This window comes from Culex quinquefasciatus, chromosome 2 (genome assembly GCF_015732765.1).
Source record: "Culex quinquefasciatus strain JHB chromosome 2, VPISU_Cqui_1.0_pri_paternal, whole genome shotgun sequence".
NCBI lineage: Eukaryota > Metazoa > Arthropoda > Insecta > Diptera > Culicidae > Culex > Culex quinquefasciatus.
In genome coordinates this window covers 22,487,551-22,508,080 of record NC_051862.1, presented here as the reverse complement: position 1 = coordinate 22,508,080, position 20,530 = coordinate 22,487,551, and the positions used below count along the sequence as shown (strand labels likewise).

Below are 20,530 nucleotides of genomic sequence, written 5' to 3'. Positions count from 1 at the left end.
TAGAATATAAGGAAGGAAGGAAATTTTGTAATAAGGAAATTTGGTTATTAGGAAATAAGGAAATTAAGAAATTAGGAAATAAGGGTATTAGAAAATTTGGTAATTAGGAAATTAGAAAATTAGGAAATTAAGTAATTAGGAAATTAGGATATAAGGAAATTAGGAAGTTAGGAAATTTGGAAATTAAGAAATTATAAAATAAGGCTGGAACAAATGTTTAATTTTTTTTCTTAAATTCTTAATTTTTAAATTCTTAAATTCTTCAATTCTTCAATTCTTGAATTCTTAAATTCATAACTTTTTTAATTCTTAAATTTTTAATTTTTGAATTTCAATTTTTTATGTTTTTTGTTATTTTTAAATTTTGAAATTTATGAACCCCACATTTTTTATGCTGGAATTTTAAGTTTTTTTGAATTTTTGCAAAATTAGAGTTTTTTAATGTTAGAATTTCGGGTTTTTCGTAAATATGTGTTTTCAAATTTCTTTATTTCAGATTTTTTAAACTTTTGAAATTTTGACTTGCAATGTCTAAACATTTTCAGGTTTAAAATTTAAATTTTTTGAGCTATTGAATTTATAAATTCTTTATTCTAGATTATTTTTTTCAGTCCTGCATATTTTCTTTGAATATCTAAAAAAATATTCAAAAAATGGTTGGAATTTCTTTCATATTTTTTTGTTATTTCAAATTTCTGAAATATTTCATCTTTGCGATACGGCTTTACGCAGTAGTTCTGGCCGCTTTAACGCTTGTGATGTTTTAATGCATTCTGATGCAATGGCGCACTACAAATGTCAATAAATGATAAGAAGAATGCTTGGCTTCATCTAACCTAAGGCACTCTCCAGGATCCCTTCGAAAGATTGGCTGCGCTAGGGTCTGATTAGATTAGATTTGATTATATTTGAAATTTCTGAAATATTTGTTTTTCCATATTTTCAAATTTTTATTTTTTAATCACTGCCGAATATCAGTTTATTATTGATTTTTGCCTTCCTCACCTTACTGAGGCAAGGCTATAAAATCACTCAAAAATTGAACTTTTTAAATAAGCCTCCCAGATATACCTTTACGTATACATATCGACTCAGAATCAAATTCTGAGCAAATGTCTGTGCGTGTGGATGGACGTAGAATTTTTTTTCTCACTCACTTTTCTCGGAACTGGCTCGACCGATTTTGTCCGGATCTATGTTTTTGGATTTGCCTTCAGGTTCTTTAAGTCTTTTTAAATTTCATCCGGCTTGGTGCAGTACTTTAAAAGATATGTTCGAAAAACTGTTTTGGTTGATACTAAAAGGGTCATTATTTACATAATTTGAAAGCTCCGGCGGATAGCTGTCGGAACTTTACGCTCAGTGCACGCACACAAACACTGCAGTGCTTTCAAATGGTTCATTAAATTTATCATACCTAGATGGCAGCACTCAGATGTATAGTGTCTTTACTAAGTAAGCGTTAGCCAAAGCTTTCGTAGTGTGTGGTTGCAAGGCTTTTAGGAGGAAGGCAGCAACCACCTTCCGGTGGATTAAGTAACGTTTTTCAGTAAGAAAATAGTAGTTTATGCAACAAGTTGCAAAAAGAGGTTTTTTTCAGCACGAGTCGTACATTTATCCAACGAGGTTCACCGAGTTGGATAAATACGAAGAGTGCTGAAAAAATTAAGTTTTGCAACGAGTTCCATACAACATTTTTTGCAATTTCGAAAAACACCCATTGAGTGAAATTTTAAGTCTAATTTTCATATATTTTGTCAATAAATCGCTTAAATCAAAAAAATGTTGAAAAGTGTTACTTTTCGAAACAAGTGATGAAAAGTTCAACTTTTCAGCACCCATTTGAGTGCTGAAAAGTAGAACTTTTCAGCATTTATTTTGAAAAGTGTAGCTATTCGATTTTGCTATTTTTTGTACAGAAAAGTAGGCTATTTCGTCGTTCAAGAATGACAGGAAAAGTAAGTAGTTTCACGACGGAATTACAAAAAAGATATTTGTATGATTATTACCATGGTTTATTTGCAAGTTTATTTTCACTCCGGTTTATTTCATTTCGGTCCCGCCAGGGTGGATTAATCGGACAGTGCAGTGAACTCATAATCCAAAGGTTGCTGGTTGGTACTAGCAATTGTTGGCGACACGTGGGCCAACATCAATATAGACAACTTCTATTTTTTACTCCGTTTCGACCAAAAACTAAATCTGTCCTTTTAATATCAAGGTTCTGCATTTTGAGATTCGCCTGGATTTTCTATTATTCGAACGAAAATAAAATTATTAAAACGTTTGTATCTTTCAGTTGCATTCAAAAAGTAAAATTCAAATTCTTTGATTTTTTTCATCAATACTTATCACAAACAAGCACCGCGCGAAGAAACGTTTCTCGGGCGTTTTTTAATATGAGGGCTTTTGTTAATTTGAATTGGTAAACCGCGGTGGATTTTCTTGAAATAATTCGAACTGTCAAAAATCCACCAATGCATCTACCGGTGGATACTTTTCTACCACAGATTTTTGTGCGATCAATGTGGTAGATGCTTTGGTGGATTTTTGACAGTTCGAATTATTTCAAGAAAATCCACCGCGGTTAACCAAATCAAATTAACAAAATCCCTATGGAGTTTTGGAGTTCCTTCCGATTTGCATATCAGCCTTTACCAATGAAACGTTTAAAAAGATTCACCAAAATTGTACAAAATTCCATGGTCCCGAATTTGAGTTTCGAGATTTTTTTTTGCGATCCCACCGTGCCAACAGAGAGAAGGGAAATACTCTTTGGTACCAAAACCGAACGCCGCGTGGCGCATGAAATGTTTCACATGGTGCCGCAGTAACAAAAATCCACACCTTTTGAAAAATCAAACTGGTTTTAGTACAAACGTGACAGTTGTCAAGTCAAAGAAGCAAATGTTTTTGTTTTGCACGCACGCGAGTTTTCGTGTAAATTTTCGAAGATCGTTCAGAGAATAGTGAAAAATTGCAGTTTTTCGCTGAAAATTGATCCTAAAGGGTTAAAAAAATAATAAGTTTGCTTTAATATAACTGTTGTGAAATCAACCTGTGCAAAAGGGGTCGTTTTCGGGGGATTTGCGAGCACTTTTACAGTGCCCAAACTTGGAGCACGTGTTTGTTGATGTTTTCGACCGTATCGTTCCGACGCGATTAGAACAAAATGGGCAAGAAGAAAGCGAACCAGCTGGGGCGGTCCCTGATAAAGGACCGATTTGGGCAGGGAAACCGCAAGACCGTCGATAACAACAGCATGGTGAGTGAGGGGTAAATTTTGTGATTTTTAGTGGTTGTTATCGAGATTTATGTCGTTTCAGCTTCACACCACGGAAGTCCAGGACGGGTACGACTGGGGCCGGCTGAACCTGCAGTCCGTGACGGAGGAGTCGTCCTTCCAGGAGTTTCTGCGGACGGCCGAACTGGCGGGGACGGAGTTTCAGGCGGAAAAGCTCAACATAACGTACGTGAATCCGAAGGCCAAGGTCGGTCTGCTGACCACGAACGAGCGGGTGGCGATCGAGCGCAAGCAGGTGGACAAGAAAAATCTGCTGAAGATTCCGCGGCGACCGCGTTGGACAAAGGAGACCACGCCGGAGGAGCTGCAGCTGTTGGAGAACGAGAACTTTCTCGAGTGGCGCCGGGGGTTGGCCGCGCTGCAGGAGGACGACGGGCTGTTGATGACGCCGTACGAGAAGAATCTGGACTTTTGGCGGCAGCTGTGGCGTGTGGTGGAGCGGTCGGACATTGTGGTGCAGATCGTGGACGGGCGCAATCCGCTGCTGTTTCGCAGTGAAGATTTGGAAAAGTACGTGAAGGAGGTGGACGAGCGGAAGATGAACATGATTTTGATCAACAAGTCGGACTTTTTGAATGCGGAGCAGAGGGAGGCTTGGGCTAGGTACTTTGACGAGCAGGGGATTCGGGTGGCGTTCTTTTCGGCTGCGGAGTCCGTGGAGGAAGCTAAGCGCGAGCAGGAAGAACGGGAACGGGCAGCTGAAGAGGGCGAGGAGGGAGATGAGGAAGATTCGGAGGATGAACAGACGAATGAGGTCGAGAAGAAGTTGAAGGATTTGGGGTTGAAGGTTGATCGTGCTGAAAAGGTGCTTGAGAAGCTGGAAGAGAAGGTTGAGGAGGTCGCCGAAGGCGAATCTGCAGCTGCTTCGTCCAAGCTACGAAATAATCCAAACATCCTTTCCAACACAGAGTTGATCGCACTCTTCAAAAGTCTCCACAAGGCGGACCGCGTCACCGAGGGTCTCGTAACGGTCGGCCTCGTCGGCTACCCGAACGTCGGCAAAAGCAGCACAATCAACGCCGTCTTCCTCGAGAAGAAAGTGTCCGTTTCGGCGACCCCCGGCAAAACCAAGCACTTCCAAACGCTGTACGTAGACTCGGAACTGCTGTTCTGCGATTGCCCAGGTCTGGTCATGCCCAGCTTCTGCACCACCAAGGCGGACATGATCCTGAACGGAATTCTGCCCATCGACCAGATGCGAGACCACGTCCCGCCGGTGAACCTGCTCTGCACGCTCATCCCGCGACACATCCTCGAGGACACGTACGGCATCATGATTGCCAAACCGCTCGAAGGGGAAGACCCGCTGAGACCGCCCTACTCCGAAGAACTGCTGCTGGCGTTCGCGTACAACCGCGGCTACATGACCGCAAACGGACAGCCCGATCAGTCCAGAGGGTCGCGCTACGTGCTCAAGGATTACGTCAACGGCAAGCTGCTGTACTGCTACGCTCCGCCGGAGGTTGAACAAACGCAGTACCATCGCTTTCCAGAGCGTCAGAAAGATGAGATCGACGTCAAACTGCTACCGCCGAGGCAGCAGCGGGCGATGAAGGTAAATGTTTCCCCTGAATTCGATTTATAAGAAATTAAACAAATTGTATTCTCTCAAACAGATGGGCACCACCACCGGCAAGGACATCGACTCGCAGTTCTTCCAGGACCGCGCCCAAACGGGCTTCGTCAAGGGGCGCAGCGATTTCCCCAACATTCGACCGTCGGCCGTGGGCGTTTCGGCCGAGCAGCAGCAACTGCCCGGCGGAGTGATGATCGCCGGCAAGCCGTGGAAGCACCAGAAGCGCGAGAAAAAGGAAAAACTTCGCCGGAAATATGCGCACCTGGATCAGCATTGAGGAGGGGGAGGAGTGTTTTTCCGTAACTGTTTTGTAACTTTATTGTTGTACAAAAGAATTACACCTCTTTCTATATATTAAATATATATATATATGCATCATATAATAGTTTCTTACACAGTAATATCGAATCACCTGCCAGTGAGTGTGTGTGTGTGTTGCTGTTTTTTTATTGTTTTGTGAAAAAAGAACTTTCCCTTACTGATCAGCGTGTTTGACTTATTTAGTTGGTTCCTAAAACGAAATGATTTGAATCTCTGCCTAGTATAAATTTATTTGCGTTAGTTAAAAGTTTGGTAAAAATATGCTTGTTAGTTTATTGTTTCATGATTCGCGCTACGTTTGCTGTCCGTCTCAAAAACTTGAAAGTGTGCTGTGTGCTGAATGTGTGTGTCTGATCTTTGCGGTCTATTCTAACCTTCAGAGGAAGAGGCTCGAGGGAATCGGGAAGAGAAGGGACCATAGTTTGCAGAATTATTTTCATATTTTTGCTTTAAACTCTACCATTTGTTTTTGTTTAGTTTCACGAAGGAACGTGCACCATCACACAGAAACCAATCCAACACAACCGTAAGCAACGGCTAGTAAAACAGCACGCAGTGAAGCACGCTCCGTTGGCACTTGCTCTCGAAGTCGTGCAGCAGCTCGTCGATGTCGTTGTCCAGGTCGTCACTTTGGGCCATCTGCAAGGGGGAAGAAACAATAAATATATTTAAACTTTGCATATCTAGCCATCTGCCAATTGAAATTGTTTTAAGATTCTTTGTGCTGCTCATACAAATTTAAAAGTTTTATATTTGCTTTAAATAGTATAGTCACAAGCAACAAGCAAACCATGAAGTTCTCCTCGTAGCCATTTTGACCATAAGCTAAGTACGGAGCTCAGAAGGATCGCGATCTAGAAAAGTTGCGCATTATTTTCGTGGCCTTTCCAAAAAATAGGTAATTCTTCATTTGACTGTTTGCTTAGAGAGCGTCAGATTTTAGTGGCGAAAAAAAATACAGTCCAAACTCGATTATCCGAAGGCCTAGAAAAATTTCCCTTCGGATAACACTGACTCACAAAAAGTTCCAAAAATGAATGCGCAGGCTCAACACGAGGAGAAGCACAAACTTTGAGGTCCCCAGGAAAACGTGCACTTTGGCCGAATGGTTTTTATTCAAAATGTGTATGAAGAATTAGGGTGGTTCGTCGCTGATGCATACAAGCAAAATTTGCATGCAATATGTGGAAGTAGCGCTCCATACAACATTTTGGAGAAAAAACATATCAGCACTTTGACATTCAATTACAGCTCATAAAAAGCTTTTTCAACTGAAATCGAGTGATAATCTGCTCAATAGGAAGTGAGCAAGCAAGTTGCTATCAAAATTTTTGCCAATTTAGCTGTTTAAATAGTTAAAATCAGCAAACTGGACGGAGTTAAGAGCGAGCGCTTAGCCTGCCAAACATACGAGAATTTCTCCAAGTTGAAAATAAAAAGAAGAAACACCCCGTTAAACATACTTCGAATCAAAACAATACCGTCTACAATCACAAATTCCCTTTCCCACGTTGGCGCGCCCCATTCTTTCAGCCGTCACGACTCTGACCCTCGCTGGTCAAAGAATTACGAGCCATTTCCCACCAACCTTATCGCATCTTGATGACGAAACCAAGCCAACGTAGAGGTGAGAAAATAGAACACTTGCAGAGAATCAGAGCCTTACTGTTTTGGCCTGAATACAGATTTCCAAAATTTGGAAATTCAAAAACACAAAAAATTAAAGTTTAGATTTAGAATTTAGAAATCCTCAATTATTGATTTTTCAAATTTCAGCATCTTTATTTTTTTAAATGTATAAATTAAAAATACAAAGATGCAAAAATATAAAGAAAAATTCATAAAAATATTTTTACTGATCAATTTTAAGATTCATATAAAAAAATTCGAGAACTCAAAAATTTAAAAATTCTGAATTTGATATTTGAAAACTCGAAAACTTCGAAACTTTAGAAATTTTAAAACAAAAGTATTTAAAGATTTATAATTAAGAAAATCATAAAAATATGATCAAAAAAACAAAAAAAAAATAAAAGAAACTTTTGATTTTTTTAAATCTGAAATTCAAAAATTTAGAAATTCAATTTGAAAATGAGGGATTTGAAAAATTGAAAACAATTCTGGAGTTTTTTTTTTTTTGAAGGGGTCCAAAAAGGCCGTTGCAAATATTTTTCAAAGTTTATGTCGTCTCTCTCCCCCCTCCAAAATTGGTCCTTCAAAATTTCAACTAATGATGGCAAAACAACTGGGCAGGTATAAATGCATTTTAAAACACTTTTTTGATTGAAATGTTGAAACCATGGCACGTAAATTCAATTTTTATACTTTTTTATTTGTTTTTTGAAAATTTTAGTGATTACCAAAAAAAAAGTTAAAAAGCATTCAAAATGTTGCTTCCTTTGCGAATTTTCTAAATTTTAGTAGGATAGAATTATACAATACATATTTTGAGAAGATTTAAGTATATCAACAAAAAAAAATTAATAAAGTAAAAATGCATACCAAATTTCGCTTCATTTGGAACCGAATATATCGAAGCAAATTTGAGTATTTTGGCAAAATAAGTTATTTTGTGAAAATTGTATTATATTTCAAAAAAATCTAATAAAGTGAAAAAGCATAAAAAAATTGTTTGGTACCCATTTTACAAATTATGAAATTTTGAGTACTTTCGCAAAAATACGGTATTTTGTGAAAATTTAAGTTTGCTAACTATAGCTTTTTTTTCAGGGTGACCACTCAAATTCCATTTTCAAATTCCCGACTTTTTTTCCAGACTTTTCCAGAATGTTCAAATAATATGCATTTCTTATCTAAAGAATGATTTCAAACAAAAAACTTTCTATAAGGCAAGTCAATATTAACCACTGAAAAAAAATCTCAATGAATTAAAAAAAATTCAAGTATAGACATTTTTTGAAAATACAGAAACCAAACAACAAAATTATAAAGGAAAGTTCAAAAATGTAATTGCATTATTAAAATTCAGAGTAGAAACACAAACAATTAGTCTTTAAAAAATTATCGAAAGTTCAACAATACTTATAACCTCCATGGAATTTTTTAAATTGGCAAACGTATAGTTTTTGATATTTTTTTTAACTTCATCATCATTTTAAATCAAAGAATGATTAAAACGTAATTGCTGTTATTATTCATTCAAAGGATTTAGAAAAATGTCAAGGAATACATTAAAGAAAATGTTTTTTTCAATTTTGGATTTTATTCGATATTTAAGTTTTTCGCAAACTGAAAATCAAGCTTTATCTATGGTAGGTAATTTACCCATACTCACAAAAAAAAGTTCAAGGGCAACATTTGGAAAAAAACACATTTTCAAGTACTTAGGCCGATGCAAATATTTAAAAAAGTTTTTGTCCCTCGGCCCTGGCCAAGGTCAAGGGGGGGGGGCAAAAAAATAAAAAAATATAAAAATTTAAATAACAAGCCATAGTTTTCACATTTCAATGAAAAAAGTGTTTTAAAATGCATTTTACACTAGTTCAGTTGTTTTGCAATCATTAGTTTTCAAAAAATCTAAGATCTGACAAAAACAAAAATTGTATCGAAAAAAGATTTTGCATAGAAAATTTTCAAAAATCTTAAGATTTTTAACAAACCCAAACATGCTAAAAATGATTTTAAACGCAGGAGAATGTATTTTAATTTGATTTCAGCTGGTTGCACTTGAATTTTCATTGAAATTTTGAAGTTTATTGTAAAATATTTTTTTGCCCCCTGATTTTAGGGCCAATTTCGAAGGGGGGACAAAAACTTTTAAAAATATTTGTACCAGCCTTAATGAATTTAGTTAAACAATTACAAATATTTACCCAAAAAAAACTATTGCCAAACTTAAGTTTGAATCCTGTCTCAAATATTCAATTATGTGGCAAAATGGAATAGAATCATAATTCTAAGCTGGCCATCACGCTCTATTTTTATATTAGATTTTCATCAACTATACCTCTTGTTTTGTGAACAAAAATTAAAAGCGATCATTTGATTCATAAAAAAATATTATGAAAATCTGTGTCAAAGACTCCAATATTCATAAAGATTTTAAAGGTCTTAAACAGCTTTTCTATACTCAAATATATTGAAATAGTGAAAATAACCTTAAACTTAAAGTAAGTTACTAAAGCAGAAATGAGTGAATTCAATTTGAAAATTGTACAAAATATTACAAAATTTATTAAAGAGTTAAAAAAGCTCAGAATTCCCGACTTTTAGACATAAAATCATAAATTCCCGACTTTTTCCCGATTTTTGGCGGATTTTGACGAATTCCCGACTTTTTCCCGACTTTCCCTATTTCCCGACTTGAGTGGCCACCCTGTAATTTTTTTGAATACTAAAATTTCAAAAATAGGCATTTTTTCGAAAATACTCAAATTTTCAAAATTTTCAATATAGGTATCTAACGAAGCTAAAGTTTGTATGCATTGTCACGTTGTTTAAAACAAACCGCAAATTTTAAAAATTTGAGTATTTTCGAAAACTATGAATTTTGCGAAAGTTTTAGTATTTTAAAAAAGCTACAAAAAGTGAAAAGAAATACAAGGAATACGCTAACATATGCAATTTTAGGATTGTATGCAATAGCGACGAACCGCTCGCCCACAAAAACCATTCGGCCCTGCTTAAATATTTTTGAAAAAAAAATGAAAAATATGTTTTACCCAAAACTTTATGCTTCCCCTCGAGTTGAGCCTACGCAGTAATTTTTGTTAATTTTATAACGTTTTAACGTTATCGTTATCGAGGCTCAATAATTTTATCGTTAATAAAATTTGTTTTAACATCAAAATTTTTCGGTGGTTTCGCAAGGCAATTCTGGAAACTGGATTGCATTCAGTTTCGATACAGAATATTTTTAGTTTTAATAAAAGTGCTTTGAATCGAACTGCAGCAGCTATCGTGAAAAAGATAAAAATTCACATGGGACAATAACGCGAACACTGGCAGTATGATGAGCATGTGTAATACTTACCTGCTCGGATTTACTGGAAAAAGAATAAAGTGATCCCCAAATTGAACAGTGGACAAAGGTCAAAAGTTTTAAGTGGTGGTAGGGTGGAAAAGAGAGGTGTTTCAGGATAAGACACACGTTTTCTGAGTGTTTTGCAACCTTTGCGCGAGACTTTATTAGAAAACTGTTCTGCTATTTGTACAAAATGTTTAACTCGCTGGTTTAGACGAAAGAATCGTCTTTTAATCGCTGTTCGCAGAACGCTAGAACTAAAGGTAAAAAGCCCACTTACCATCGTTATCAAATCACAAATCGCGAACGCCCCGACGGTGGCCTCCTCGTGGTTATCCTGGATGTCGATGTTGATCACGTGCACCGGCAGATTGTACGTCGGCGTTTTCGACTCCATGAACTCGATGACCTGATTTGAACGTGTGAGATGAAATTTAAGTTAGGGTGGCACATGTTTATTTTCAGGAATCTACCCACTTGATCATAAACTCGCTCCTCGCACGTCACAAGTACATCAAATCGCTCCGTACACAGTTGGAACTTCTCCGGACACGTTTTGATGCGCCGGTTGCGATCCAGCATGTGAAGCAGTCCGTTTTGTGTGTAGCTGAGTTGTTGGTTTTTGGGTTAAGGAAAGTTTTGTGTTTAAAATTATTTAAAAATTTCACGTCTGAGTAATTCAAACATGAAAATGATCTAATTACACTACTGCCACCTATCAGCGAGTGGCTGCTACTTTTGGATGTTTTAGATCACTTTCGAACTACTTCCTCACAGATGGCGGTAGTATTCCCTTTAAGAATCACATAACCCACTTCGATGTGTTTGTTATGAAGGTGAATGAAATGCGTAGCGATAAAAAGATGGTGAAAGCGTGGTTTCATCATCCTCCTTCGTCCTTCATTTTCTCCCAGTGACCTCCAAGTGCTACCTAAAACGAAACTACTCCCGAACCCCAAACATCCCCCCCTCCCTTAGCAAAGGATACTAATTTTTGTCCTTGTTGGCCAGATCGCTGAAGATGTCATCGTAGCTCGTGCCGAACTCGTACACGTTGGGCTTGTCGGCGGCCGTTCCGGGCAGCTTGACCTTGTCTCCGGTGCCGAACGAGCGCACCTTGAAGCGCTTCTTCGCCAGAAATCCGTGCGCTTCCATGCTTCGGTTCATGTTTGACGAGCAAATCACCGCGACCGACAGCGGGCTCACGTACTGGTTAGTCATGTTTGTTTTGGTTTCCTTTCCGCGCGCGATGACCCGATTTCCAAAACCAGCGCGCACCAGCTGTCTGTCAAAGTCGTCCGATGGCCTTTGTGCTAGTTTTCACCTTTCTCCTCCTCCCCCTGTCAAGCGGCGATCGCTCCGCGGAAGAAAGCTGAAAAGTTAAATACCGTACGATTTGCGCCTGAAAATGGGAAACCTTCAATATCGGCGTATGCGGCAGGTGCCCAAGTACAAACCTACGCTGGCTTCCGGACGGAGCTGGCCGGAAGTGCCCCGATTAACACGAAAAACCCGATACGATTTGGCGAGAGCGTGCCCTTTTCGCGAATGACCCGTTTATTTTGAAGTATTGTGACAGTTTGACAGCTGCTGTGTGTGTATGTAAACCGCTGTAATGAAACTCTAGCTTCGTTTTTGGAAATGTTGAAACTATTTGAACTGGCCATCTTGTGGTCGGAATTTGGAAACACATTAGAGTACGCGAAACGAGTACAGTGAAAACTTGCTAATTGGGTACTAAAGCCCTATGCCAATTTTTATGTACAACGGTAAAAAACACGATTAAAAACCATTTCTAATCACTTTTTTTTTCATTTTAATGCAATTTTTTTTTGACAAGACAACATTTTTTCGATGGATCAACTATGGTCTCCTTGGAACGAGCTGTCAAGTAGGACCTTTTCTGTCAAGAAGGACCGCGAGGTTAATTTTTCAAAATTGATTTAAAAATCCATTTTAAGCTCTTTATGGTCGTACAAAGGGTAATTGTACTCAGAAAAATAAGCTTTATCGCTGTGAACAATAATATCAGCAATCTAAGCTTCATTTTAGGACCCAATTGGGTACTGAAGCCCTATAGACCTATCTAAGCCCGATCTCACACACACTAGCTTACCAATAGAGCTATCTAAGCCCGCTCTCACGCACACTAGTACACAACTTACGTCATCCACAATCAACTTAGAAAATTTGCTGGGCTGATATACGTTGCTATGCAGTTGTTTGTTTACCTTTGATATGGAAACGTCAACTTACCGTAGATTTTGAAATTTTCCAAACCAAACGTCAAGTTTCTAATTTTATTCCTTTTCATTGTAGAAGATCAGATTCATTTCCATTGATTCAAACTCCTAAGCTAAGTGAAATTTTCTAAGTTAAGTGATTGTAGATAGGCCATAACTCTATTGTTTTTGCTGGCGGGTACAAATTTTAACCTAAAAACCCTTCGTGTACAAACACGCAATACATGCGCACGTAGATAACTCTATGTCAATTTCTATGTACAACGGTAAAAACCGTAAAAACACAATTAAAAACCATTTCTGATATTGTTTCTTTTTCATTTTAATGCAAAAAAATATTGAAGACATTTTTTTTCGATGGATCGTTGATCAACTATGGCCCATTGTCGTCAAGTAGGAACTTTTCTGTCAAAAAGGACCGTGAAGTTGATTTTTTTAAAATTTAATAAAAAAATCCATTTTAAATCCTTTGCGGTCGTTTAAAGGGTCGTTGTACTCAGAAAATTAAGCTGTATCAATGTGAACAATAATATCCCAAAGGAACTAAGAACTAAAAACTAAAAACTAAAAACTAAAAACTAAAAACTAAAAACTAAAAACTAAAAACTAAAAACTAAAAACTAAAAACTAAAAACTAAAAACTAAAAACTAAAAACTAAAAACTAAAAACTAAAAACTAAAAACTAAAAACTAAAAACTAAAAACTAAAAACTAAAAACTAAAAACTAAAAACTAAAAACTAAAAACTAAAAACTAAAAACTAAAAACTAAAAACTAAAAACTAAAAACTAAAAACTAAAAACTAAAAACTAAAAACTAAAAACTAAAAACTAAAAACTAAAAACTAAAAACTAAAAACTAAAAACTAAAAACTAAAAACTAAAAACTAAAAACTAAAAACTAAAAACTAAAAACTAAAAACTAAAACTAAAAACTAAAAACTAAAAACTAAAAACTAAAAACTAAAAACTAAAAACTAAAAACTAAAAACTAAAAACTAAAAACTAAAAACTAAAAACTAAAAACTAAAAACTAAAAACTAAAAACTAAAAACTAAAAACTAAAAACTAAAAACTAAAAACTAAAAACTAAAAACAAAAACAAAAACTAAAAACTAAAAACTAAAAACTAAAAACTAAAAACTAAAAACTAAAAACTAAAAACTAAAAACTAAAAACTAAAAACTAAAAACTAAAAACTAAAAACTAAAAACTAAAAACTAAAAACTAAAAACTAAAAACTAAAAACTAAAAACTAAAAACTAAAAACTAAAAACTAAAAACTAAAAACTAAAAACTAAAAACTAAAAACTAAAAACTAAAAACTAAAAACTAAAAACTAAAAACTAAAAAAAAACTAAAAACTAAAAACTAAAAACTAAAAACTAAAAACTAAAAACTAAAAACTAAAAACTAAAAACTAAAAACTAAAAACTAAAAACTAAAAACTAAAAACTAAAAACTAAAAACTAAAACTAAAAACTAAAAACTAAAAACTAAAAACTAAAAACTAAAAACTAAAAACTAAAAACTAAAAACTAAAAACTAAAAACTAAAAACTAAAAACTAAAAACTAAAAACTAAAAACTAAAAACTAAAAACTAAAAACTAAAAACTAAAAACTAAAAAATAAAAACAAACAAGAAACAAGAAACAAGAAACAAGAAACAAGAAACAAGAAACAAGAAACAAGAAACAAGAAACAAGAAACAAGAAACAAGAAACAAGAAACAAGAAACAAGAAACAAGAAACAAGAAACAAGAAACAAGAAACAAGAAACAAGAAACAAGAAACAAGAAACAAGAAACAAGAAACAAGAAACAAGAAACAAGAAACAAGAAACAAGAAACAAGAAACAAGAAACAAGAAACAAGAAACAAGAAACAAGAAACAAGAAACAAGAAACAAGAAACAAGAAACAAGAAACAAGAAACAAGAAACAAGAAACAAGAAACAAGAAACAAGAAACAAGAAACAAGAAACAAGAAACAAGAAACAAGAAACAAGAAACAAGAAACAAGAAACAAGAAACAAGAAACAAGAAACAAGAAACAAGAAACAAGAAACAAGAAACAAGAACAGAAATTATCATAATAACTTTCATGACATGAAAAGATTAATGAAAAGAAAACAAAAGGTTTTGAATTGCGGTAGAAATTGCTTGTAAATTTGTTGACTTTTATTGCTTTGGAATCACTTCAACAAAATAAGACCATTCAAAATATTAGATAAATGATCTTAACAGAAATCTTTATTTATCTTCTCATAATTTATACAGATAGGGTAACTTCTTTCTTTACAACTGGTACTTGTAGCGACCAAACCTTAAAATCCTACTGAAATCCTTGTTTAAATAAACTACAAATTTGGCATGCAAATTAATTATTCTACACTATTTACAATCTGAGCATATCTTCACTGCAGAAGCTACTGGAACCCACTTCGTCGCAACTCCGAGCTGACCAGCAGCACCAGCAGCAGCGCCACAAGCACCCTCGAAGCGCCTACCGTCGACGCTCCTCCGCCATCACCATCCTCATCCGACTCTTTGCTGTCCCCGGTCAAGCCTTCCGTGGTCGTTTCCGGCGGCGGCTCAATCGGATTCACGTACTCGAAATCGGCGTGATTGAACGCGTAGATCCCAAAGGTCTGCAGGTTCGCGACCATGTCCACGAGGGTCAGCTGGACGTTCTGCTGGTTGGTGGATGAGCTGGAAGCGAGATTTGAGGTTAGGTTTTGAAAGTGTGAGGTTTCAAGCGGATACTTACTTCCAAACCGAATAGAACCGATACCGGTCGGTGTCCAGCGAGTGGAGCATGTCGTCGAGCGAGTTCGGCATGGCCAACGTCCCGTTGGCGATGAACCGACCCGCGATCACAATTTCGTTAAACTCCAAATAGTTGGAGTTTTCGTTCATGGGAAGTCCGCAGCTCGCGAGCGATTCGTTGCGACACGTGATCACGCCGCAGATCGACACGTGCGCATCGGCGTACCCTTGGAATGTCCGCACGCCGTCGAACACGGCGAACCGGTAGTGGTGGGTGAGCTCCCGATCGGGCAGCACCGTAACGGTGACGCTAAAGTCACAGCAAAACTCCCCGTTGCAGATGATCTGGCCGATCTTGTCGTGGTACCGCTCGGGGTTGATCTGCATCGTGGTGAAGCGATCGAGGTGGTCGGATCCCATGCGGATGTTTTCTAGGAACTTCCCGTGCATTCGACCCGAGTACAGGCCGTCCGAGGGCGGTTCCGGCTTTGGTGTGAAGCTACCGCGGATCTTTGGAACGCGGACGGCGTAGAGTTTCCTGGAAAATCAATTGGTTTAGCATGACATTACCAAATTTCCCGAAACCTCCACTCACTTGGTCTCTTCCCCCGTCATCAGCGAAAACACCGCCCCATTGCGACCGTTGAACACGCCCGTCCCGGTCGCCCCCGCCGGATCGTAGTTCGTCCCCGCCGCAATCAAATTCACGTTGTTCGCGTACGCCCAACCCTCGAAGATCTGCACCGCCGTGAGGAACGGCGGCTCCGACGTCCAAAACGCCGGAAACACAAAGTCCCGCACGTCCCGCTTGACCAACTCCAGCGCCGGCCGCGCAAACAGCAGGTCAAAGCAGGTAAACACCCCGAACGTAACGCCAAAGTCCGTCTCGAACGTCACGAACTCGGGCTCATACGTCACGTTCGTGCCCGCCTCCCGGAACAAGTTAAACTTCCGGTACCGCGCTATCACAGCTCCTCCGCGGTCCAGGACCACGTTTGTGTTGTACCGGTGGAAGCCGTGGGGACCGCACGGCCGGGGGTCTTCCGCCGGGACCGACTCGCAGTCGAAGATCTCGGACAGATTTATCACAAGGTATTTGCGCGCTTCGGCGGCCAAGCAGGACAGCTTGGACAGCAGCTCGGGTGAGTCCTCGCGGCAGGGCACCGGGCTGTGGAGCGGATCGGGTACGTATACCGGATCGGACAGCGTGTTGAGGGTTAGCTCCGGGAAGACGATGATGTCGGTGAGCTGTGAAGAAAGGGAATTGATTTAAAATTCGCATATTTAGATAAACACGTGCTGAGACAGATTAGCTCAAAAAAAGAGTCGAAAGGTTGATAGATGATCTGATATGAAGCAATCAAAGCTATCGTATTTAACTGAGATTGATAGAGGACATGGTCTAATCGATTTGTACTCCAAATTGCAACAAATCTCAGAGTAACTCTGAGATATTTAAAATTTACCCATGATAGCAATTTTTAACCCACCGGCATACACATTTTTCAAAGTATTCTTGGAACAACTTACTAAAAAAACACCTTCTTTTATTATAAAAAGAATTATGTCATGGCGGGAATTCCGGTTGGCGAACTGTGCCCAAATCCCAAATATGAGCTTTATTGGACAAAAATAACAAATTTATTTCCATAAGTTTTAAAGGCCTTTTTTCAAAGCTACACGGAGAAAAAAGAGTTTCTAAAATCGTGAACATGCGTTCATGAAAGTGGAACCACGAACCGTGCAATTTGGACACTTTGTTTGTGACTCTCATTTTCATGAACGCATGTTCACGATTTTGGAAACTCTTTTTTCTTCGTGTAGGTTTAATCAGAAAAAAATATTTAAAAAAAATATTTTAATAGAAAAGAACATAAAATTTCACAAAAAAAATATTTCGAGGTAAAAATTTCAAAGTTTTAAAGAATTTAATTATATAATTGGATGTGTGACACAATGTTTTTTCCCATTCTTACATTAATGAGCAGTCTTTCAAATAAATAGCATAACTTCCAAACTATTATTTGAGAGCATTTCAATTCCTTTCAAAAAGTTTGTAATAATATAAGTTATCCAATTCTTTCAAACATGAGCATTTCCTAATGTTTTCTAACCTATTTTTTATCTATCCTTGATGGTTGTAACAGTTCTTTAAAGAAATCCAACTTCTAGAATAATTTTTTATTTTATTTTTTAAAGTTTATGCCACTTCCCTCAAAAATCCAACGGCATTTTTTTTAAAAAACCTGTAAATTTTAAATTGATTAAATCAAGGGAATGGTGGAAAGAGAGGAATCACAAATTCGTATAAATAATTTCAAGATTTTGAAAAAAATTGAAATTATGGAAATTTTGGTTTTTTTTTAATTTTTGAAAATTTGGGAACCTTTAAAAATTTTGGAAATTTTAGAAATTTTGGAAATTTAGGTAATTTTGTAAATCTTAGAAATTTTGTAAATTTTGAAAATTTTAGAAAATTTGAAAATAAGCATAAGCATAGGTGCCCACCCGCAGTTGCTACTCCGTTATTGACCAGGACCTCCAGAAGTTACATCCACGAGCCGTGGAAGATAAGTGGGTGCTATCTTTCCTCGCTTCGCAACTTCTCAAAGGCCCCTATCATGCTGATCAATACCGGCGCCGGCCACGACCAGTGGTAAGGTCACGGGGAAGTGGATGGGAATGTTAGTCCGATACTTGAGTGATAGAGACCGCCCAATCGACTGCTTCTCCGACAAAGTATCACATGAGTTTTGAGGGGGTTAGTAGATGGGTATGAGGTCAGGATTCACGAGTGGCAGTGATGTGACCATGAGCATTTTGTTTATCGGTTGAAATTTTAAATCTTAGGCAGCCGGCTGCGGAAAGATAAATAATTGATTATTTAAAAAGTTTGTTTTAATCGAACGCGTGCCAACCGAGCGGTAGTGCTATGGGCTGGACTTATCAGTATATTTTTACTGTTGGTACAATTAAGATAACGCGAGCAAATGTCAAAAATAGTGGATGAGTCAATACTAAAGCTGCCAGTTGGAATAAATTATTACGATCAACGAATATAAACGAAAAGAAAACAGGACACCACGTAACCGATTGTAATGAAATTAAAACAATAACTTAAACGAACTTAACCGGCGGCGTGCCTTCCTATCAACGATGATAAAAGAAGGACTTATAAATTTAAAATATAAAAAGACTCCATAAAACACGTTGCATAGTAACCGCGAAGTCCCGCTACTCACAATCGAATCCGAAAGATAGCTATCTAGAATTTTAAATATAGTATTAATTCGACCGCGATCCTCCAGAAATTCTTCGTCGGCGTGCCTTCCGATCAACGGTGATGTAAGAAGGGCTTTATTCATTAAAATGATTTTATATCATAAGCCTTAAAACATATTCGTCGGCGTGCCTTCCGATCATCGATGATATAGAAAGGACTTAATCCAGCAATACGACTTGCTTGTCTCGAAAAAAGAATTCGGATCGTTTCTATCGAAAACTATGTAAAGAGAACAAAAATAAACTCATTGGCCAACGAACGCGCGAACTAAAAATAAAGAAAAAAGAAGAAGAAGAAGACCAATCACCCCATGCACACAAACAGCGACACAAAAGAGATGAAAACAATACGAATCAGAAGAAATCCAATCACCCCATGTTCACAAATAGCGACACAAAAGAGACGGAAAATAACACGAAAAAACAGGACTGCGCGTCCACACAGGCACCGCACTACTGATGCCATTATTTAATTATAATGACCAATCACCCCATGCACTCGAACAGCAACACAAAAGAGACGGAAAATAACACGAAAAAAAAACAGGACTGCGCGTCCACACAGGCACCGCACAACTCAAAAACACAAATCGAATCGTTTCTATCTAAACCTATATAAAGAGAACAAAAATAAAATTCATCGGCCAACGAACGCGCGAACAATAAATAAATGAAAAAAGAAGAAGAAGAAATCCAATCCAGTGTACACAAATAGCGACATAAAAGAGACGGAAAATAACACAAAAAAAAACAGGACTGCGCGTCCCACAAGCACCGCACTGCTGATGCCATTGTTTAATTATAATGACCAGTCACCCCATGCACTCGAACAGCGACACAAAAGAGACGGAAAATAACACGAAAAAAACAGGACTGAGCCTGACACCAAAAGAACAAACTTTTTCTTGGAACAAACTCACCGGGATTCTGCGAAGAAGGCATCACTGAATTAGTTCCGCCACCGACCACCGTCAAACGTAATGGCGTGGTGGCTGACACACCGGCACAAAGCGTCGATGAACTGTCACCTTTCGTCGCACCGTCAGCTCTTCTCTCTCACATCTCACTCCAGTTTTCAAGCCCGCTGTAATCCAAGATGCACGAACTCACACAGACCCAAGTAGAGAGCATAAAAAACACTCCTTCCCTTCTCTTTAGCTACACCAACACACACGGCTCGCAACATAACAAAGGCTCAAAATTCTGCAATTTATGTTTTCTTCCTTAGCTCTCCCTCTCCCTCTCTCTCTCTCAATTATGTTTTGCTCACACACAACTCTTCTGAGAAACATTTCCATTTTTCTCTTTTGTGGCCACTGGTAAACCTGCTTGTGGAGTTTTTATGCTCCGCTCTCGCAAAAATTATATCTCTCTCCTCTCTTCAGAAATTTTCATCAGCCGAGGTACTGCTTCTCGTACCGCCATCTTGGAAATGGCAAATCAAATTTCACAATTTTGCAATAATTCATCAGAAACTCTAGAAAATTTTCACTTCCATTATGTTATTCCGACTTCCAAGCCACTCCGAACTTCGCTGTCTGCTGCCGTTCGTCGAACATCCAGTAAATAGCCCCGAAAACCCCTTTCGAAAAACAAACTTGCACTGCAGAAAACGAACACATCACAACGTTCTGATACACCAAAACACTTCAAAATAATTGAATTTCACGATCATCTCAACGACACAACAACACTAATCGTCCCATAAACTAACTTGACCAAAAAATTCCGAAAAATCACATAAAAAAAACGAAAATATTCACGACGCCAAGACCGTGTCCCGAAAATGCGTGCTCTCTCGGCCGATGCAATACTCGCTCTCAAATTTTAGAAAATTTGAAAATTTTGGAAAATTTAAAAATTTTGGAAAATTTAAAAATTTTGGAAATTTTGGAAATTTTGGAAATTTTGAAAATTTTGGAAATTTTGGAAATTTTGAAAAACTTGGAAAATTTTGAGAACATTCAGAAATTTTGAAAATTTTGGATTTTTTTTTTGAAATTTTGGAAATAATTATAATCACCACGATAAATATTTCTGGGGAACGGTACAT

The 20,530-nt window shown here is 37.4% G+C and overlaps 3 protein-coding genes across 10 annotated transcripts in view; 1 reads left to right on the top strand and 2 right to left on the bottom strand.

The window, feature by feature from the left end:
- Positions 1-2,903: 2,903 nt before the first annotated feature.
- Positions 2,904-5,260, top strand: LOC6053985 (large subunit GTPase 1 homolog). The gene is made up of 3 exons (XM_038254569.1): positions 2,904-3,265; positions 3,327-4,859; positions 4,921-5,260. The coding sequence occupies exons 1-3, from the start codon at positions 3,173-3,175 to the stop codon at positions 5,155-5,157; spliced, it is 1,863 nt and encodes a 620-aa protein (XP_038110497.1). The 5' UTR covers positions 2,904-3,172; the 3' UTR covers positions 5,158-5,260.
- On the bottom strand, positions 5,180-11,752 carry LOC6053988 (RNA polymerase II subunit A C-terminal domain phosphatase SSU72). The gene is made up of 5 exons (XM_001869942.2): positions 11,643-11,752; positions 11,174-11,587; positions 10,663-10,792; positions 10,466-10,594; positions 5,180-5,840 (listed from the first exon to the last, which is right to left on the bottom strand). The coding sequence occupies exons 2-5, from the start codon at positions 11,404-11,406 to the stop codon at positions 5,739-5,741; spliced, it is 594 nt and encodes a 197-aa protein (XP_001869977.1). The 5' UTR covers positions 11,407-11,587; positions 11,643-11,752; the 3' UTR covers positions 5,180-5,738.
- Positions 11,753-14,650: 2,898 nt separating this feature from the next.
- The window catches only part of LOC6053989 (vanin-like protein 2), a 30,153-nt gene continuing 24,273 nt past the window's right edge, over positions 14,651-20,530 (bottom strand). For all 8 annotated transcript variants that reach the window (XM_038254698.1, XM_038254697.1, XM_038254696.1 and 5 more), the window contains exons 4-6: positions 15,791-16,443; positions 15,197-15,733; positions 14,651-15,138 (exon numbers count right to left, since the gene is read on the bottom strand). In XM_038254698.1, the coding sequence (XP_038110626.1) occupies positions 14,856-15,138; positions 15,197-15,733; positions 15,791-16,443 (1,473 nt within the window). In that variant the 3' untranslated portion in view covers positions 14,651-14,855. The remainder of the gene's footprint in view (positions 15,139-15,196; positions 15,734-15,790; positions 16,444-20,530) is intronic.